Source organism: Camelina sativa, chromosome 9, assembly GCF_030686135.1.
Source record: "Camelina sativa cultivar CO46 ecotype springtype chromosome 9, ASM3068613v1".
Taxonomy (NCBI): domain Eukaryota; kingdom Viridiplantae; phylum Streptophyta; class Magnoliopsida; order Brassicales; family Brassicaceae; genus Camelina; species Camelina sativa.
The window spans coordinates 37,176,396-37,197,305 of NC_141888.1; the positions used below are offsets into that span (position 1 = coordinate 37,176,396).

General features: G+C 38.6%; 4 protein-coding genes across 7 annotated transcripts; 2 read left to right on the forward strand and 2 right to left on the reverse strand.

Moving 5' to 3' along the window:
• The first annotated feature begins 2,053 nt into the window (after positions 1-2,053).
• Positions 2,054-10,583, forward strand: LOC104715869 (protein CELLULOSE SYNTHASE INTERACTIVE 3). Of its 2 annotated transcripts, none has more exons than XM_087467421.1 (8): positions 2,054-2,242; positions 2,477-2,643; positions 2,996-3,092; positions 3,276-6,342; positions 6,575-9,122; positions 9,271-9,725; positions 9,817-9,933; positions 10,052-10,583. In XM_087467421.1, exons 3-8 carry the CDS (start codon positions 3,028-3,030, stop codon positions 10,211-10,213), a joined length of 6,414 nt encoding a protein of 2,137 aa, XP_087323547.1. In that variant the 5' UTR covers positions 2,054-2,242; positions 2,477-2,643; positions 2,996-3,027; the 3' UTR covers positions 10,214-10,583. The 2 variants fall into 2 exon arrangements, with proteins under 2 accessions (XP_087323547.1, XP_087323548.1); XM_087467422.1 differs by having other exon boundaries at positions 2,059-2,291.
• Positions 10,584-10,683: 100 nt separating this feature from the next.
• On the reverse strand, positions 10,684-13,507 carry LOC104713414 (replication factor C subunit 5). Its single transcript, XM_010430522.3, has 10 exons — positions 13,063-13,507; positions 12,559-12,772; positions 12,283-12,362; positions 12,030-12,189; positions 11,837-11,918; positions 11,649-11,711; positions 11,409-11,538; positions 11,269-11,332; positions 11,116-11,184; positions 10,684-10,985 (listed from the first exon to the last, which is right to left on the reverse strand). The coding sequence occupies exons 1-10, from the start codon at positions 13,250-13,252 to the stop codon at positions 10,886-10,888; spliced, it is 1,152 nt and encodes a 383-aa protein (XP_010428824.1). The 5' UTR covers positions 13,253-13,507; the 3' UTR covers positions 10,684-10,885.
• On the reverse strand, positions 13,446-16,421 carry LOC104713415 (aspartic proteinase Asp1). Its single transcript, XM_010430523.3, has 9 exons — positions 15,912-16,421; positions 15,459-15,576; positions 15,141-15,367; positions 14,791-15,024; positions 14,557-14,695; positions 14,276-14,470; positions 14,109-14,181; positions 13,911-13,998; positions 13,446-13,764 (listed from the first exon to the last, which is right to left on the reverse strand). The coding sequence occupies exons 1-9, from the start codon at positions 16,103-16,105 to the stop codon at positions 13,641-13,643; spliced, it is 1,392 nt and encodes a 463-aa protein (XP_010428825.1). The 5' UTR covers positions 16,106-16,421; the 3' UTR covers positions 13,446-13,640.
• On the forward strand, positions 16,255-19,546 carry LOC104713416 (L-ascorbate peroxidase T, chloroplastic). Of its 3 annotated transcripts, none has more exons than XM_087467423.1 (12): positions 16,255-17,151; positions 17,230-17,370; positions 17,543-17,663; positions 17,746-17,846; positions 17,924-18,032; positions 18,118-18,185; positions 18,277-18,363; positions 18,449-18,523; positions 18,639-18,716; positions 18,788-18,892; positions 19,041-19,100; positions 19,207-19,546. In XM_087467423.1, exons 6-12 carry the CDS (start codon positions 18,168-18,170, stop codon positions 19,387-19,389), a joined length of 606 nt encoding a protein of 201 aa, XP_087323549.1. In that variant the 5' UTR covers positions 16,255-17,151; positions 17,230-17,370; positions 17,543-17,663; positions 17,746-17,846; positions 17,924-18,032; positions 18,118-18,167; the 3' UTR covers positions 19,390-19,546. The 3 variants fall into 3 exon arrangements, 2 of the variants coding, with proteins under 2 accessions (XP_087323549.1, XP_010428827.2); XM_010430525.2 differs by having other exon boundaries at positions 16,779-17,151; positions 17,924-18,011; XR_015567064.1 differs by having other exon boundaries at positions 16,803-17,151.
• The last annotated feature ends 1,364 nt before the right edge of the window (positions 19,547-20,910 follow it).

Here is a 20,910-nt window from a genome sequence, read left to right on the forward strand (position 1 = left end):
GAGAATGATTCTTTTTTAATATATAAGAGATGTGAAGTTTTTTTTTTTGTTTTAACTGATCTAATTGTTTTTTACAAGAAACAAATCTTCGTGATTTTTATAGCTGGTGGAATGGAATTATATTTTTCTTTTATTTATTTTTGATATTTATTCTTAAGATTGTGATCATATCACATTAAACGCAAATTAGCAATGATTTGACACAAGTCACTTTCAAAGGGATTTATCATCTTGATGATATCTTTTTCTACGTGGTCCTCTAAATTATTTATATTTTTAAACTGCAATTTTCAAGTTTGCATAAGATGTGAGTTAAAATATGCCAATAATTTATTACAGATTAAGGTTTTGGATTATAAATGGTGTAACAGTTAAAAGTTTGTTTAGGAAACGTGAGAGTATATATGGGGTATATAATCTGCATGATAATCTTTTCAAAGCGTTTTTTAAACAAAAAATAAAAATAAAAATTTGAAAGTGAAGTGAAATCAAAATTAGAAGCTTTGGATGTCACATATGTATTAAAAATAGTAAAGATGGGGCCGACATATTTGTTGCCAACTGAAAATATTATACAGTCGGTCTCACTCTCTCACTGGGGGAGTGGGGTTTTTAAATCCATGTTAGGTATGTTTGTTGTTGCTCTTACAACTTCACTTTCAATATTCACAAAACCAAATCTATCTCTACACTTTATACTATACTAATTTATTATTATTGCTATTATTCGTTTTTGGTTTCCAAATAGCAACAAAACTGTTTAAACACTCATATCTAACTTTCTTTAATATGTTTCTACTAATTAATCAGGACAATTCATACCATAGATACGATAGTACTAATTAAACAGTGTTAATATGTTATCGACATTCATAATGTTGTGTGTCTATTTATATGAATAGTTGTATATCACTAATAATGTATAACTCATATAAGAGCATAGAAGTTTCGTTTGCAAATAGAAAACATTAATCACATTACACCAGAAAATAAAAGAGGTATACAAGAATATATATTAGAAAAAGTTCCATATTCGACAAACAACATATCGTATATTTTTAACTAAGTTGCGCGCAGATCCGAGATGACGCCTTGGTTAAATTAAAACGGAGGAGAATCTTTTTCTCCCTACGTTAAAACGTTAAAACTATAATATTTTTGGGAGCCTGTGCTGTGACTTGCATTGCATGCGATCTCTGTGTATAAAGAATAGTAGATCATCTAAAATTCAAAGCCAGACTTAAACAAACACAAATCACTGTCTGTCTAATGAAATTCTCAATAAAGAAAATATGAACAGATAGCTGCTATGCCTTTATATGAATAGCATTTAGTGCATGTTTTATAACGTGGAATCATTAACTGGTTTAGGGACCTCATGCCCTTTTATATTTTTTAGGTTATTTGTTTGTAACAATATATATTATATATACTATACATATACTTTTGGTTAAAGGATCTTCAATTATTATATTAGGTTGGTCGGATGTAACAACATATTATTTGGTAAAATGATTCTGAATTAATAGACCGACCGATCATATATAGTTGGAAAAGACATGGTCAAGATTGAAGATGAAAGATACAGTGACACATCATTGTCCATCCTGCTTTGAAAAAAAAAAAAAAACACAAAATATAGTACTAATTAACCTTCTGTTTCTTTTTGTATAGACCTTTAAAATAACGATTTTACTTTACTTTTTTTTTTTTTACTGATTTTGGCATATAACACAACATAGAACTATTCCGAGTCCAGTCCGAAGTAATTTCTGATAAAAATGTTAAACAGAAAAAGTAAAAAAAAAAAAAAAAAAAAGTAAATCAACCGAACAAACTTGACAGAAAAAGTCTAAACCTAGTAGTTTGGTAATTCATGGTTGGAAAAGTCACATATCATGGTTGGAAAAGTCACATATCAAATTTTTTTTTTCAATGCTACATATGATAATACTTTTTCAACTGAGGCAAAATAAACTTTTTTCTTTTGGGTCAATTAAGAATTTGAATGCTACTGCATATAATTAAATACAAGGTTTTGATGAGAAAATATAGGATAATTAAAAAAATGATAATTAAGGAAAGTAAAAAAAAGAAAAACAAAGGGGGGGGACTGTTCTGTTCTCTCTTCTCTCTTTCTCTCTCTCTGCTCGTACGTTCTTCTTCTTCTTCTTCTTCCTCATTTGATGTAATTCACCATCTTTTTTTTTTGATTTCGACAACGACAAAAGCGAGATAAAAGGTGATTTCATATCTGAGCTTCCTCGTCTATTATTACAATCGCAATGCTCGTACGATTTCTCCAATTTACTCATATTATTTTTGAATTGATTCAACGAAACTACGAGAATCCATTCTTTGTTAATTTTTGTTTTTCTGGTTTTATGCCCTAGGATTTTTTGTGATCCAAATCTCTGTTTCTTATCCCTCGTTGCTGATTCTGGAAGGGTTCCTTTGTTTCTTTGTAATTTTCCAGAAGCGACACTTTCCAGGTGAGTTTTGCTGGGTGTTAATTTGACCGAGAGATGGATTCTGAGTCCCGGCGCCGTTTGGAGACTTTAAAGTGATGCTTCTGGAAGGCGGATTTTGGTTCAGAAGCGAGGTGTGAGGGGATTTCATTAGGTTTCTTCACCTTCCACAGAGGTTTGTAATTTCCTTTTTTTTTTTTTTTTTTTTTTTTTAGTTTCGTTTGTTTGATTTTTTTTTTGTTGTTGTTTTGAGTTATGGGATCTTTAGAATGTAAGGCTTTTTTGCAATTGATTCGAGTAGGAGTACGTTTATTTGGTATATGATGACTTGTATTTGAGAATGAAGAAAAATTATCACAAAGTTGGGAAAAGTAGAGTTGAATTACAGAAATTATCATGATTGTTTTCTTTCTTTTTAGTAACAAAAATTGTGAAGATTCTTAGTAGAGTAAAAACAGTCTTAATGCTGTGCTTGCGGGTTTTAAACTTACCCCAATGTTTTTTTTTTGTTTCTCCACCACGTCTAGGAAACCAAGGCTGAAGCTAAAGGGGAGTTATAATGCAGATGTTGAAGGCCTTCCTTCCTGGAACGCAGGAGGAAACATTATCTTCCTCGCACTCCAGGTACCCATTTTCTCTATTTTGAAATGTATTTCGAGATGACTTTTTATCAAGTTCACCTCACTTTGTGATGAGGCTGTCAAGAATGTAGGCCAACCAACTTTCACTTTCGTTTGTAATATTTACATTATCCTACTGCAATATCTGTTGTTGCCATGAGAAATCATTGCCTTAATATATGTGCAGGGAAGTCGATGCAAAATTGGAAATGGACGACCCAGAGAAGGCAATGGCAACGATTGCTCAGCTTATAGAGCAACTTCACGCGAAAACATCTTCCCCACAAGACAAAGAACTCACAACAGCTCGTCTACTAGGTATTGCAAAAGGCAAAAGAGAGGCAAGAAGGCTGATCGGTTCATATGGCCAAGCTATGCCTTTATTCATTTCCTTGCTTAGAAATGGGACAAGTTTGGCCAAAGTAAATGTCGCTTCAATCCTTTGTGTTTTATGCAAAGACAAAGACTTGCGACTTAAAGTGCTTCTAGGAGGATGCATCCCGCCATTACTCTCGGTTTTGAAGTCTGGAACCATTGAAACTAAAAAATCAGCGGCAGAAGCTATATATGAGGTTTCTTCTGCTGGAATTTCCAATGATCACATTGGCATGAAAATATTTATCACAGAAGGTGTAGTGCCAACTTTGTGGGATCAACTTAGCCTGAAAGGAAATCAGGGAAAAGTGGTTGAAGGTTATGTTACTGGAGCTTTGAGGAATCTTTGTGGCGTTGATGATGGATATTGGAGACTGACACTAGAGGGTAGTGGTGTGGACATAGTTGTGTCTCTTTTGTCATCTGATAATCCTAATTCTCAAGCAAATGCTGCGTCTCTGCTGGCTCGTCTAGTTCTATCCTTTTGTGATAGCGTCCAGAAAATTTTAAATTCTGGAGTTGTCAAGTCTCTGATTCAACTTTTGGAACAGAAAATTGATATCAATGTTCGCGCTAGTGCAGCTGATGCTTTGGAAGCACTTTCATCAAGTTCCGATGAGGCTAAGAAATGTGTCAAAGATGCAGGAGGTGTACATGCTCTTATAGGAGCCATTGTTGCTCCTTCGAAAGAGTGTATGCAGGGAAAACATGGACAATCTCTACAAGAACATGCAACTGGAGCTTTAGCAAATGTGTTTGGTGGGATGCGCCATTTAATTATATATCTTGGAGAAGAATCACAATCCCCTCGTCTAGCGGAGCCAATTGGTGATGTAATTGGAGCCCTTGCATATGCTCTAATGATTTTTAAACAACCAGAGAGTTCGGAGAATAAATTTGATCCAAGTGTGATAGAGAGCATTTTGGTAAAGTTACTAAAGCCTCGTGACACAAAGGTAATCCAAGAACGGATCTTGGAGGCTATGGCGAGCTTGTACGGAAACAGTAGTCTATCGTGTTACCTAAATGATGCAGAAGCTAAGAGAGTCCTTATCGCTCTAATAACTATGGCTTCCTCTGATGTACGAGAGCATCTGATCATTTGTTTGTCTCGCTTATGCCATGACAAGGTTGGAATTTGGGAGGCGATTGGAAAGAGAGAAGGAATCCAGTTATTTATATCATTTCTAGGTTTGTCTAGTGAGCAACACCAAGAGTATGCTGTTGAAATGTTGGAAATTTTGACGGCTCAAGTGGATGATAGTAAGTGGGCTGTAACAGCAGCCGGGGGGATTCCTCCACTTGTACAGTTGCTCGAGACTGGATCTCAGAAGGCCAAGGAAGATGCTGCCTGCATCCTCTGGAATTTGTGCTGTCACAGTGAGGAAATCCGTGATTGTGTTGAAAGAGCCGGTGGTATTCCAGCGTTCTTGTGGCTACTGAAGACTGGTGGACCAAATTCCCAAGAAACATCTGCAAAGACACTTGTGAAGCTCGTCCATACAGCTGATCCTGCCACAATTAATCAGTTGTTGGCTTTACTTCTGGGAGATGATCCGACTTCAAAGATTCATGTAATAAAAGTATTGGGTCATGTGCTCTCAAAAGCTTCGCAAGAGGATCTTGTTCATAGAGGATGTGCCGCTAACAAAGGACTGAGGTCCCTTGTCGAGTCCTTAACGTCTTCCAGGGAAGAGACAAAAGAGCAGACAGCTTCAGTTTTAGCTGATCTCTTCAGCTCAAGACAAGATATCTGCGGTCATCTCGCGACGGATGATATTATTAATCCCTGGATCAAACTGCTTACAAACAACAATCAGAATGTGGCCAAACAGGTGGCTAGGGCTTTGGACGCACTGTCCCGTCCGGTTAAGAAAAATAATAATAAAAAGAAGTCTTACATTGCAGAAGGAGACATCAAGTCACTCATAAAGTTGGCTAAGAACTCATCCATCGATTCTGCAGAAAATGCGATTTCTGCCCTGGCAAATCTTCTGTCTGATCCGGATATCGCTGCAGAAGCACTAGCTGAAGATGTTGTTTCAGCTTTCACAAGAATTTTGGCTGATGGATCTGCGGAAGGTAAGAGAAATGCATCACGAGCACTTCATCAGTTACTTAAGAACTTTCCAGTTTGTGATGTGCTAAAGGGAAGTGCTCAGTGCCGTTTTGCTATACTTTCACTCATTGATTCTCTAAATTCAGTTGATGTGGATAGCCCAGATACTTTCGACATATTAGAAGTAGTAGCACTCTTGGCAAAGACTAAGAATGGGGTGAATCTCTCTTACCCTCCATTGATTGCCCTTGCCGAAGTGCCATCAAGCCTAGAGACCCTTGTGCAATGCCTTATCGAAGGCCATACTCTTGTGCAAGATAAGGCAATAGAAATTTTGTCCAGGCTTTGCTCTGATCAACAGTTTTTGCTCAGTGAACTAATAGTTTCGAGACCCAAGTCAATGGGTGTTCTGGCTGATAGAATAGTGAATGCATCCAGCTTAGAAGTGAGAGTTGGGGGGGCAGCGTTGCTCTTATGTGCTGCAAAGGAAAAAAAGCAGCTGATCACGGAGACACTTGATCAGTCTGGTTTTTCAAAAATCTTGTTACATGCCCTAGTTGATATGATAAAGCAGAATTCTACATGCTTATCTCTAGAAACTGAAGTCCAGACACCTAAAGGGTTTTTGGAAAAAAATGTATTCCAGGATACAGGTAGTTTTTATTTTCCTGATCCAGCTAAAATCTTGGGTGGTACAGTCGCATTGTGGCTGCTATGCATACTCACTTCCGTTGATGCTAAGTCAAAGGTCATTGTTGTGGAAGCCGGCGGACTTGAGGTGCTCTTGGGGAAGCTTGCTAGGTATACTTCCAGTCCGCAGGTAAATATTTCTTTTTTAATTATATGATTCTTCATGTTTATTGGTCATGGGTTATCCTACAGGGTACCTTTTGTTACAGCAAGTCTCACTTGTCAAGCATGATTCTGCATTTTGGTTTTGAATCACACTGCTGTCAAATTCTCTTAGGCTTGACTTGATTCTTACTTTTTTTTTGGCAGAGATGCCTTGTATGAATTTTTCCGTTGAAAGTAATCTTGAATTGTTTTACCAGGCTGAATTTGAGGATACAGAAGGCATTTGGATTAGTGCTCTCCTCCTGGCTATCATGTTCCAGGATGACAATGTGTCCTCTTCTTCAACGACAATGCGGATCATTCCAACACTTGCACTTTTGCTAGGATCTGATGAACTGATAGATCGGTATTTTGCTGCCCACGCACTGGCTAGTCTTGTTTGTACTAGGAACAGAGGAATAAATCTGACAATTGCAAACTCAGGTGCTGTTTCTGGGATAATAAACCTTCTTGGCTATGTGGAATCAGAGATACTGAACTTGGTTGCTTTGGCAAATGAATTTTCTCTGGTGAAAGAGCCTGATCAGGTCGTTCTTCAACACCTTTTTGAAATTGAAGATGTGAGGCTTGGCTCCACTGCACGCAAATCTATCCCGCTACTTGTAGATCTCTTGAGACCAATTCCAGATAGGCCTGGAGCCCCTCAGTTTGCCGTCCAAATCCTGATTCGCATTGCTGATGGAAGTGACACAAATAAATTACTAATGGCTGAAGTTGGAGCTGTTGAAGCTTTAACAAAGTACCTTTCTCTAAGTCCTCAAGATTCAACTGAGTACGCCATATCTGAATTGCTTAGGGTATTGTTTAGCAACCACGAGCTTAGACAAAACGAAATGGCACTAAGTTCCTTGAATCAGCTTATCGCAGTACTGCGGCTAGGTTCGAGAAGTGCAAGATACAGCGCAGCTGGGGCTCTGAATGAGCTATTTGGTGCTGAAAACATCAGAAATTCTGAAATCGCCTGCCAGGCTGTTCAACCACTAATGGACATTCTCGGTACTGTATCAGAAAGTGAGCAAGAGGTAGCTCTCTCTGCATTGATCAAACTAAGCTCAGGAAATACTCCAAATACAGCCCTTCTGATTGATGTAGAAGGAAGTCTGCTGGAAAACGTGATCAAAATCTTATCATCTACTTCTGCTTCAGAGGAGTTAAAGATCAATGCAGCCAGACTTTGTTCTGTTGTTTTCTTGAATAAAAACATCAGAACAAGTCCATCCGCCTCCGGTTGCATAAAGCCTTTAATAACACTGATGCAGTCTGAAAGAAGTGCAGCAGTTGAAGCAGCAGTTTGTGCTATTAAGATATTATTGGATGACGAGCAACATTTAGAACTAGCAGCCGCACATAACATTCAGGAGCTTTTTGTTGGCTTGGTTTCCGAAAGAAATAACAGGATTATCGAGGCTAGCTTATCAGCTCTCATTAAGCTGGGGAAAGACAGAGTACCACGCAAGTTGGACATGGTGGAAGCTGGAATAATTGAGCGATGTCTTGAGCTGCTACCTGGAGCCTCAAGTTCATTATGTTCCTCTGTTGCGGAGCTGTTTCGCATTTTAACAAATAGTGGAGTTATCGCGAGAAGACCAGATGTTGCAAAAACTGTAGAGCCTCTATTCACGGTCTTGCTCCGGTCAGACTTGACCTTATGGGGGCAACATAGTGCTCTGCAAGCACTTGTAAACATATTGGAAAAACAGCAAAGCCTTGAAGCTTTTAGTTTTACACCCAGTGAAGCTATCGTGCCTCTGATTTCCTTTTTAGAATCTTCATCCCAAGCTATCCAGCAGCTTGGAGCAGAACTGCTGAGCCATTTTCTTACAATGGAAGATTTCCAGCAAGACATCACAACACAGAGTGCTGTTCTTCCTCTGGTCCGGCTTGCAGGAATTGGAATACTGAGCCTGCAGGAAACTGCAATAAAAGCATTGGAGAAGATATCTGCTAGCTGGCCTAAGGCTGTTCTTGATGCTGGAGGTATTTTTGAGCTATCCAAGGTTATTCTTCAGGAAGATCCTCAGCCCCCTCTTGACTTATGGGAGTCAGCTGCTTTTGTTCTTTCCAACATTCTGCAGTATGATGTAGAATGCTTTTTCAGAGTTGAACTTTCAGTGTTGGTAAAATTGTTGTTCTCAACAATTGAAAGCACAGTTTTACTGGCTCTAAAAGCATTGATGCTTCATGAGAAAAACGATGCTTCAAGCACAGTACAAATGGCAGAGCGTGGTGCAATCGATGCATTGCTGGACCTCCTGAGATCTCATCAATGCGAGGAAGAATCGGGAAGCTTACTTGAAGTAATATTTAACAACCCGAGAGTAAGAGATTTGAAGTTATGCAAATATGCAATAGCACCACTATCTCAATATCTGTTGGACCCTCAGACAAGATCAGAACCTGGTAGGCTTCTTGCTGCTCTGGCACTTGGGGATCTTTCTCAGCATGAAGGGCTTTCTAGATCCAGTGGTTCTGTTTCCGCTTGTCGGGCACTCATTAGCGTGCTAGAGGAACAACCAACAGAAGAAATGAAAGTGGTGGCTATCTGTGCGTTGCAGAATTTTGTGATGAATAGTCGAACGAATAGAAGAGCTGTTGCAGAGGCTGGTGGCGTATTGTTAATTCAGGAGCTCCTGCTTTCTTGCAATGCAGAAGTTTCTGGGCAGGCTGCACTGATGGTCAAATTTTTATTTTCCAACCACACACTCCAAGAATATGTCTCGAATGAACTTATACGATCACTAACAGGTACTTTGTCAATTTAAGTTATAGTAATCCTATATCCCGGTCACTCTAGCATTAAACTGCTGGTCCTCAGGACTCGACACTTTTTATATTCTGATAAATTTGTTTTGTTCTTATCTTTAACTGTTTGACATCTCATGATTGTGAACAGCTGCACTTGAGAGAGGCTTGTGGTCTACATCAACTATAAATATCGAAGTTTTGAGAACCTTAAATGTGATTTTCTCCAATTTTCCTAAGCTCCGTGCCTCAGAAGCTGCTACTTTCTGCATCCCTCATTTGGTAGGGGCGCTCAAATCTGGCGTTGAAGACGTCCAGGGATTGGTATTGGATATTCTTTACTTGCTAAGGCACTCCTGGACGAATATGTCTATCGATGTTGCAAAGTCTCAAGCCATGATTGCAGCTGAAGCAATTCCCGTCCTGCAAATGCTGATGAAAACATGCCCTCCTAGATTCCACGACAAGGCAGACAGCTTATTGCACTGCTTACCAGGTTGTTTAACAGTGAACGTCATGCGTGCCAATAACTTAAAGCAGTCCATGGCAACCACAAACGCCTTTTGTCAATTAACAATAGGAAACTGCCCTCCACGGCAAACTAAGGTAAAGCAAATCCATCCATGAGAGAATATTCTCACTCCCACCATTGCCAAAAAAAATTATCGTATCATTGGGCTTGTCTCTTTTTCTGTAGGTCGTGAGCCATAGCACTACTCCTGAATGGAAAGAAGGCTTTACTTGGGCATTTGATGTTCCCCCCAAAGGACAAAAGCTTCACATCATATGCAAGAGCAAGAGCACATTTGGAAAGGTAACCTTGTAACAATAAGCCACATCGTTCAAATTGCAGAGTTGGTATTCGATAGAGATCTTCAATATGTATTGTCTTGTTTGGTATGTGTTTAACACAACACATTCCTTGTCTGCAGACGACTTTAGGCCGTGTTACTATCCAAATCGACAAAGTCGTGACAGAAGGAGAGTACAGTGGATCTCTAAGCCTGAATCATGAAAACAGCAAAGATGCCTCTTCCAGATCACTCGACGTTGAGATTGCATGGTCCAATAGGACAACGGATGAGACCCATTGAGAAACCAAACTACTCAATCTTCACAAGGACAATGCACTTGGTCAACGGAAGACTTAATCTGTCTAATGCTCTTGATGGCTGCATTTTGGTAGTTAAAGGAGAGCAAAGTCTGCAGCAGATGTATAGCAATACATGTATATGGGTAATGAGTACGATGTGTGAAAAAGGAACGTAGAATCAAAGAGTTCCTACCTAGCAAGAAAGAAAATCTTTTTGTATAGGTTGTTTCTCTTCTTTTTTGGTCCGCGATGTTATGTGTTGACAGTTTGTTCATAAAACCTTTTTCGCTCGGGGATCAACTAAGCAGCACGAAGTGCTCTGATTCCTGTAGCGATGTTTAAGTTATTTAATCATCATTTTGTCTGGGTTATTTTTTTACACGAGCAAACGAGAAACCAATATCGGACAGGCAATATGAAGAAGAGCATTGAAACATATTTGATCTAGGAATTGAAAATTGCAAAGAGCCGTTTGAGCAATCTGCCAATGATATGATATGAGATCACAAGGTGGGTCTAACACTCTTGAAAGGCAAGCTTTTGGTCACAAACGGCCATAAAATGTCCAAAAGACTATCAGGAAAACAACACTGAGATGAACTATTCTAGCAGTTACATAACACAGTGCATATAAGCTACTGCAGGTTCCAAAAAGGGAAAAAAAAAACATGGTTTAGTTTGCTGCACCAACCAAAACAGACCGGGCATGTGAGAAAGTAGAAATGATAGCTCCAAGCTGCAGTTTGTCATTGCACCCAAAACTCAACCTGTACCTATAAACAATAAAATGACTAGCAATTAAAAAAAAAGAAAAATGTGGGGGAACACAAGCTTAAATACTCTCTACTCCAGGCAGTCAGAATTAAACAATCAGCCAAATTTAAATTGGCAAAAGATACTTACTCAATGTCTGCCAGATCGTTTATCAATTGAACTCTGACATCTGAAGGCATCTGGATCTTAAAAACAAACCTGATGGAGAAACAAAAGTTAGTCTACAGATGCATGGCACGGATAACACATCAGTTTGAAGCAGCAACCAAGTATGTCACTCACATGGTAACCTCTCTGACGATATCAACAATGGCAAGTCCTTTTCTCGTCTTCATTTCTGATATGTCTGCAGAATGAAATAGCAATCACGAGTCAGGACCATGGAATCATTAACTTAGTACAAATCAGTTATGGTTCAATACTTTTGTAGCTCTCAGCAAATGATTTATTTAGAAGCCAGCCAGCTATCTGCTCAATGTCCTTGGGCAATGGGTTTCCGGTGCAGAGGTAAACTTCTTCCGCAGTAATTTGCTCTGACTTCGTATCAGTTGACTGCTCACACCAATAAACCCGTCAGAAAATTTTACAGATCCATTCATAGTGATCTAAATGTATTATCTCTGTGGATAAGGAGACAAAACCAAAAGGAAATATTCCAGAACCTGCAAAGTGTTCAGAGCTTTTCTCTTTTCCTCTGTAGTTTGCTTTGACGCCATATGAGTTGACTGCCCACACCAATAAACCCGTTATAAGTGTTTACAGACCCATTGATAGTGATCAAAAAGTATTATCTTCTGTAGATTTACAATTGTTGATAAGGAGACAGAACCAAATGGAAATATTCCAGAACCTGCAAAATATTCAGTGCTTTTCTCATGTCCCCATTGCTCAGCCGTACAAGAGCTGCCAAACCATCCTCACTTACATTAAGCCTAGTCCAATTATAAAAAGGAAACACAAAAAAGGGGTTAAAAAATACACATAATCATGAGGGAGAATGAAGAAAACACAATAAGACAAGACTGAAATAGCTTAATTCTCACCCTTCAGCGTCTACTACATGTTTAAGACGTTGACTCACATGAACAGGATCGAGAGGGGCAAATCTAAATCGAGTACATCTCGACTGCAAAGCTGGAATGATCTTATTGACATGGTTCCCAATGAGCGCAAACCTAGTACTCTTGGTGTATTTCTCAATTACTTGCAAAATTTAAGAAAATAAGCATGCCAAAGATGTTAGTACTGTGCTTAAGCAAAACAAACGAGAGAGATAGGACCAATATAAGGTTATACCTCTACGCAGGGCAAACTGAGCATCTTTTGTCATGGCATCTGCTTCATCTAGTAGAACCAGCTTCACAGAAGATTTTCCTCTACAATCATGAAATTCAATTTTTTATATTCACAACAAATTTGTTACACACAAAGATAAGTTATTATACTTAGCAAGATGCTAAAATTAAACATAGCTCGTGCCATCACAATGCATTCGATATTTATGAGTAATAAAAACCAGTTGAGGAATCAAGAAAATCAAAAGCAGGGAAGGAATCATGATAGGATACTCACAAAGAGAAGCTCTGCGTGCTAGCAAAATCTTGAATCTGCTGCCTTACAACATCAATTCCTCTATCATCTGACGCATTCAGTTCGAGAATCATACTACGGTACTTGGGTCCATAAAGTTTCCGGGCGACGGCTAGAATGGTGGATGTTTTGCCAGTACCGGGAGGACCATACAACAGAAGATGGGGCAATTTGTTCTCATTGGTCAGCCTATCAACTGTTTTACAAAAACCACAAAAAGCAAAAACCTTCAGTGAGCATAGTGATAAGAAGCTATAAAAATTGCATTTAGTCCCTCAATCCAACTGAGAAAAGAAACAAATAAGAAACTATCAAATTAGACTTTTTAGAAACAACAACATCAATTCCAATTCACTAGGGCTTAATCAGAGGCACACAATTTTCTATTCGAAACACTTTCTTAATTAGAGAAAAATACCCAAAAGAAAAACTGTACTAAATCCCTAACCCTAGGGTTTATGGAAGTTGTGTATAAAGTTCAATTACTCGTATCGATAATGTCACGATGTGCAGCGACGTCATCGAGCGACTGAGGTCGGTACTTCTCAACCCAAGGCGTCGCCTTACCCTGCGGCGGACCACCACCAAAACCGGCTACGTCTTTCCCCTTGTTAACCGGCTTGCGAGGCTGATTTTCGTCTACGTCAATGTCCATCACCGACGTTATCTCAGTCATCTTCGCCGCCGCGTAATGAAGATTTGCTTCAAGCTCAGCCGTCTTTTCACTCTCTCCCGATGATGGCGCCAAGCTCTAATTCTCTCTCTCTCTCTCTCTCTAATTTTGAGGTTTCCTAGTTCCGCCATTGTCTACTGTATTCGTTCTGTAATTCCTCTTTTACCCTCAAGCAATGATCACTGTGCTGGGGTCATTTTGGTAAAATACTTCCGTGTTCTTTTTCATTATTTGTAAGGATTACATCTGATGACAAAAGTCAAAGAAGTGTGTATATATATATTTACAAAAGGGAATATATTTCCTTGTTTCTATTATGATAACAACCAAAAACCTCAAAAACCTTCTATTACACAGTCTTTATCAAAAACCCTTTCTCTGTGTGTCAACGTCAAAGCTCTCCATCTGAAGCCAAGTTCTTGTTCTTAGAAGAATCAGTTCCTGAGAAAAGCTCTGTTATCAAACCAAACCCTCTTGGATAAGCCTCCTCCGTTACATCTCCTCCTCCATATTCACTGTTAACAGAATAGTTTAGAGTGGTTTGGAGGCAAAATAAAAACACACAATAGAAGACAACAAGAGAACTTTTTATTATTATTATGGATTTGATGAGAAACAGAACAAAATTATATTAAGAAAAAGGTGAATTAAGGTTCAGAACTTGGGAATCTTGTCACAGTCTGTAGAAATCCATCCAATCCTATGTTGCTCATTGTCGTAGATCACCATTATCCCTTGGAAAAATATGTCTATCACACACACACAGAACAATGAGATTTTGTTGTCAAGTTATGAACCTAAAAGAACCCCTGGGAAAGGAAAACTATAATTGAAAACTTAAGTATATCTATTTACTTACCTCCTATGATATTGTAGCTGTCTAGCCCGACTTCAGTTCCGTTCAGGATACCTAAACATACATTTCCTTTTTCCTAAGATAACAAAAAAAAAACAAAGAAACAGACTCTCAGCCATGGATTTTGATGTAGATACTAGTCATAGAGAGTTGGTATATAGGAGACTCACTGTGATAATGAGATAAGACTCAGGTGGAACCTGAAGTAGCTGACCATTCTTTTGATTCCCAAATCGTAAAGTAATTGTCTTGAAGTATTTCTTGACTTCATCAAGTGATTTCAAAGGTTTTTTGCCTTTCCAACAGACAGGTAAGCTTTGATCTTCTGTGTCCTTCAAAGGCTTCCCATTCAAGTCTTTTCTTATCTATACGAGATATATAAACACCAAATTAGTCATAAGAGTGTAAAACACAATTGCTGCTGTTTTTCAGAATTTTTTTTATGGCTTACAAGATCGAGAATCGCTTGGTACGCTTCGGCATTGAAGTAAGTGTATGAGCTTCCACTGTCGAAAACAAAGTTAATGCCTTTGACACCTGTGGTCTTGGCATTAAAGAGAAGCTCTGCTGGTCCAGTCATGTAGTTTTTACTACAGAAAAAAAGTCGCACCATGATTGTTAACTTGTCAAGTTTAAAAGTGTGAGTAAATAGAAGAGGGCATAAAGATGCTCAAAGATTGCTCACCTAGGTGAATTAGTAGCCAGTGAAGTCCATGTAACTCCAGAAGAAGGGACAAGCTCATCTCCAATAGAGAGAAAGCCTTTACCATTGTGACTTAAGCAATGCACAATCACATTCTTCGTTGCCCCCAAGGATTTTAGCTGTGTTGAGATGCTTAATTTCCCTCTGCCAAGACCAAGGATTCCCGCTGTTGGAGGAGGAGGGTGTGGACCAGGGTTCTGCTGATCATACCCACATCTAAAAGACAAGTTGATTCAAGAATCAGGATCACTAGTAAGATCACCGACTTTTATACAGCCCATGAATTTAGTCTTTTCTTTTCTAACATGTGAAAAGGGAAGAACAAAACTAACCCAAATGTCAAATGGGGATGCACAGCGGAGCCATTTGCGAGTCTTAGAGGAAACTCATCAGTTACAAGTGCACCAATGGATGATGCATGGTCGGAGTATCCGATTTCATAGTCACATTGATCCTGAGGGTCAGCACAAGGTCTGTTCTGGGGAAGGTCGAGTCCAGAACACAAGAGGTGTGAACAAGGCAAAGTGTTGTGATTGGGCTTGTACTGCTTAGCACGAGGCTGCAGAGAAAGAAGAGATAACGAAATCATAAGATAGAAAAGACCTTTGCCTTAATAATTATGTTACACAACAAAGCAGATGAACGCTTACCTTTGTGCAACCGTTGCAGGGTGCATCACACTGAACCCAAGTGAGATCACTGCCAGTGTCAATGTCCAAGTCAAAGAGCTTAGGTGGGTTGCCTATGTTAAGCAACACATAATAGTACCTGAAATTGCAAAGAAGAAGAAAAATGAATTCTTCCAATAAGCCAAAGTATTACATCAACAATCAGACAGGGCGTTTTCAATACAAGGGGAATAACAGAATCGAACATTGCCCAAAATCTGCAATTCGTGAAAGTTCCAATCTTTATAACAAAGTTCTCTTGCCAAGCATTGAAATAGATTAATAAGTAAAGAGATCCCTCAGATGCAAGAAAGTATCCAGAGATTAGTTGAACACAATCCCCAAACAAAGAAAATTAAACACACAAATAGGTGACTAGAAAGTAGCAAGAAACAGAGAAATTGAAAACAAAAAGATGTGAAATTTGGCAGTTACCCAAGAGGATACACATTCCCGGAGACAGGAAAGACGACGGAGGAGCCAAGTCGACGATTCTGTAACTTCACTTGTTGAGCCGACGAGTCTTTGGCAGCTTCAGAGAGTTGAAAGCGAGGAAAGAGGAGGAACACATAGAAGAAGAAGAAAACGAAGAAGAAGCGAAGGTTCATTGTCTCCTTAATCGGATTCATCTCCTTTTTAGTCCCCAAGAAAGCGAAACCAAATAAGCCCAAAAGAAGGTTTCTTTATTGACAAAGGGGCAACAAAAAAGGAGGCTTCCTTTGTGTAGAGAAGACTTGTTGCTTCCTTATAGGAGTGAGTGACTGAGTATTTTATGTTTGTACCTCTCTCTCTATCTCTATCTCTATCTCTCTCACTCAATTTGTTGCAAGTTGCAGCACACAGAGGTTTCTTTGAGTTCCCGTAAGCTTTAATTGAGAAACTTGGCAGCATTTGGCTAAAAAGGCTCTACGCTTTTTTAACGCTCACTAAACACACACTTGGCGTGTAGAGCACGCGCAAACGAAGATTGATATAAAAGGCCGAGGTCAAACGTACAAGGCCCAATATGCTCAGCCCATTAACTCTACAGAGTGATTGTTTTTTTTTTCTTTGGGTTCTTTTATCAATTTTTGATGAAAATCATTTACTCTTTTTTTTTTTTACTTCAAATTTTTTACATGATTTATTCCACTACTAAAAATGTTACAAGATGAATTAAATTGAATGGTAATTAACTAAACTGTCTTCGTTGATTTTTTTGTTTAACAGTTATTGTAAATTTTTAGATAATAATAATACTAATTAGTCTCTTCTTTGTTTGGTAGTGGAACAGTAAAAAGAAAAAAAAAAATCCGTTAAGGCGCGCGTGAGGTTCACTTTCACTTTGTGATATCATTATCCAGTTTTAAAGAGTGAGTGAGTGACTCCAAATAGATCCAACTGTCAACACATCGCTAAGTTAGTGACACCTGTCGTTTTAATAAACTCTCTCACTCTTTCCGGCGCTTCTCTCTCCGCCGTGACAACAAAAATGGCTGTTTCTCTCTCCGCCGCATCTCACTTACTCTGTTCATCCACCAGAGTCTCTCTTTCTCCCGCCGTCGCCTCCTCCTCAGCTCCACTTCTCGTTGCGGTTTCTTCCTCTACATCATCATCATCATCATCGCCACATTCTCTCTCTTCTCTTCGAAGCGTCGCATCTTCCTCTCTGTTTCCTCATCTCTCCCTCGTTCAGGTACCGTTAGTTTGATCGGATGACTCTGTACGGGAACTCATGCTTTTGTAAATTTTAATAAATTCTGTTGATTTTTAGAAAAGGAATCCGATTTATGGGAAGAGGAGCAAGGGGATGGTTTCACCAAAATGTGCCGCTGCTTCTGATGCAGCTCAATTGAAAAGTGCTAAAGAAGACATCAAAGTGCTTCTCCGGACTAAGTTTTGCCATCCCATTTTGGTAAAGTATCTCTATCCTTCTCTCTCTTTTGATTTGATGATTATGATATTGCAGCTGGATCGTTATTGTTAAGTGAATTTTTTTACTAGTCTGTTGTTGTTTGCTTTGTTTACTAGAGATATTGGAGAAAGCAGAATTGAATTTTGTGTGTGTCACGTACGTTTCATTGCAGGTTAGATTGGGGTGGCACGATGCTGGTACATATAACAAGAACATTGAGGAGTGGCCACAGAGAGGTGGAGCTAATGGAAGTCTTAGATTTGAGCCTGAGCTTAAACATGCTGCTAATGCTGGTACTCCTTCCATCCACATGCATTGTGGTTTTAAGACCTTTTCTTTTGTTGTCTTTATATTTCTACTTTTGACATTTTACAGGTCTCATTAGTGCTTTAAAGCTCATTCAACCTATCAAAGACAAGTATCCTAACATCTCTTACGCCGATTTATTTCAATTAGCTAGTGCCACTGCAGTAGAGGTATTCCTTGGCTTGGCCTAGCAGGCACAATTATGTTGGTCTTAGAGATTTAGTGATAACTCTAGATTTCACTTCAGGAAGCTGGTGGTCCTGAAATCCCGATGAAATATGGGAGAGTTGATGTCGTAGCACCCGAGCAGTGTCCAGAAGAAGGAAGACTCCCTGGTTAACTAATCTTTTTCCATTGTCTGTTTCATGTCTTCGATGAGTTTTGTTTCTGATTTTGTTATGGACATTTGAACTAATGAGGTGAAATATGCTTATGTTTTAGATGCTGGACCTCCTTCACCAGCTGATCATTTGAGAGATGTATTCTACAGAATGGGACTAAATGACAAGGTCATTTCTGATTTTTTTTTTCCATTTTCTGTTATTCATGTCAACGTGAATATGCTCATTTTCTGACTGCAGAGGTTGTTTTGTCTAGCAGGAAATAGTTGCCCTGTCTGGTGCACATACTTTAGGACGAGCCAGACCAGACCGTAGCGGTTGGGGAAAACCTGAGACAAAGTACACGGTATAATAAACTACAAAATGAAACTTCGTTATATTGTTGTTGCAATGATAGTGTAGAGATGTTATGGAAAAGTTCAAATTGGCAGAAAACTGGACCTGGAGAAGCAGGAGGACAGTCATGGACAGTGAAATGGCTTAAGTTCGACAACTCTTACTTCAAGGTCCACCTCTCTATCTGTCTTAGTAAATTTTGGGACTGAAGAAGAGTTTTCTAGGAAGATGACATATGTGAATACCATCCTCAGTTTCTTAATCATTGACTTCTATGACGAGCAGGATATCAAAGAAAAGAGGGACGAAGATCTTTTGGTGTTACCCACTGATGCTGCACTGTTTGAAGATCCGTCTTTCAAGGTTACTTATGTTTGGTAATTAATTAAGATGCCGCTTAGTACTTCTTTGTTTTAAAAAAATCCTATTTACAGAACTATGCAGAGAAGTATGCTGAAGACCCGGCTGCCTTTTTCAAGGATTACGCTGAAGCTCATGCCAAGCTCAGCAATAATGGGGCGAAATTTGACCCTCCCGAGGTACATAACACAAAGAGAGAGAAATTTTAATCTCAAGCAAAATTATGTTTAACCAACATACATGAACCATGCGTTTTACATACAGTTCAATGACATGACTTAACAATGTAGTCTTAAACTGCTAATCTGTCACTATGATATTGATCAGGGCATCATCATTGACAACGCTCCAGAGAAGTTTGTAGCTGCTAAGTATTCCACTGGAAAGGTTGGTCCTTGCTACTTTACACAAATGTGCTTGTAGCTTATTGTAATATATACATTTTGAAAGAAAAATGATTCTTTGTTTAAAACTTTACCGGGAATAAATGCAGAAGGAGCTTTCCGATTCGATGAAGAAGAAGATAAGAGCAGAGTATGAAGCAATAGGAGGAAGCCCAAATAAGCCATTACCCACTAATTACTTCCTCAACATCATAATTGCCATTGGCGTTTTGGTCATTTTGTCCACTCTCTTTGGTGGTGGAAACAACAACTCCGATTTCTCTGGTTTCTAACTGGGGAAAAAATTATACTTTTTGGTTTCTCTTACCTGTATAAATACTTACTTGGTGTTTACATATTCTTTGCAAACGAACACATCACTGGTATAATTTGCTTGGATAAAGTCACAGCCAGACATATTGAGATAACGAAGCTCTGTTTTTCCCCCTACTGAACTGTTGAAGGCACTACTTCTATTGCTGTTCTGTTCAGATTCAACCATTGTATGTTTGTTCTGAACACTTGAAATGATGTTACGTTAGGACAGTTTGCGAGGCCGAGATCAGTGAGAGATAACTACGCAAGAGCTTGAAACTTTCAGTTTTTGCTTCCTATGCAATCTACACTGCGTGTAATCCACCTCACAGATACAGGGGAGTGTAGGCGAGCAGGCCGATAATAAATTCAGAATATTGTTTGACTTGTTGATAATATATCAGAATATGAGAAGATTATTCATATGAATTGTTTTTTTTTTTTTTTTGGTATAATTGATGACTATGTATTTGCTGTATAGGTGCAGTTTCAATGGAAATGGAAAGTTGTTGAGAAATTTAGTTTTAGACGCTCATAGTGACTCTTTGACTTGAATAATATTGCGGGAAGCTTCAAAATTTGATGGTAAGAAGATCAATATACTGCTGTGTGTACCAGATGACTACGTATTGCTCTCTGTTCATGTGTACCATGTTTTCTTTTGATCCCTCTCTTAAATCAAACTTATGAGCTCTACATATGTGGGTATGTTTTGCTTTTTCAGTTGGATATACTCATATATGTTGCGGTTCTTACGGTGGAACAACACATTGATGAAATCTAGCGTCAAGGCTTTGAGGTTAGCTACTAAAACATTGGTGGTGGTTTAGGATTTCTCTTACCTGGTGGTTTTAGAATTGAGGTTAGTGTAAGGCTGTGAGCACTTCGAATACTAGATACTAGTATAATAGTATAAAGTGTGTGAATAACTGCTACGCCTTTGCACGAATACTTTTGAATCATTAAAATAAGGCTTGCAGTTGCTTGGCCTTTTAAAGATTCATTCAAGATTCTTCTGCCATTTGGAATACTAAAGAAAGAAAAGGCTTCTCTATTGGATTAGGTTAACCATCGTACTTGTTTCTAAATCTATACAAACCGATTTTAGATAACTTTTTCAACACCACATGCCACATAGAGAGACGTGCATAGCTATGCTCCATATATCTATTCTTCTTTTGTTTTTACTTTTTGACGTCAACTCCTCCATCTATTCTTCTTCTTCTCAAGATTTTTGATTATTAAAGTGTTGTTAGGAAAAATCAATGTTTCCTTTACAACTACCAACTTTAAATATTAAATTCTGAATCTAGAAAGATGTAACAAATTGGTTGGTATGGAAAATGATGTGCCTTTCCTTCTTCTAGTGACGCAAGAAGCTTACGACGATGAGCCGATGGGATTGGTCAGACTCATTCTCATTTTTCCTAATTGCTTTTTAAAAACTTTTCTTTTTTCTTTTACCTTTTCATTCTTCTAAATCATGAGGTCATGTTTTC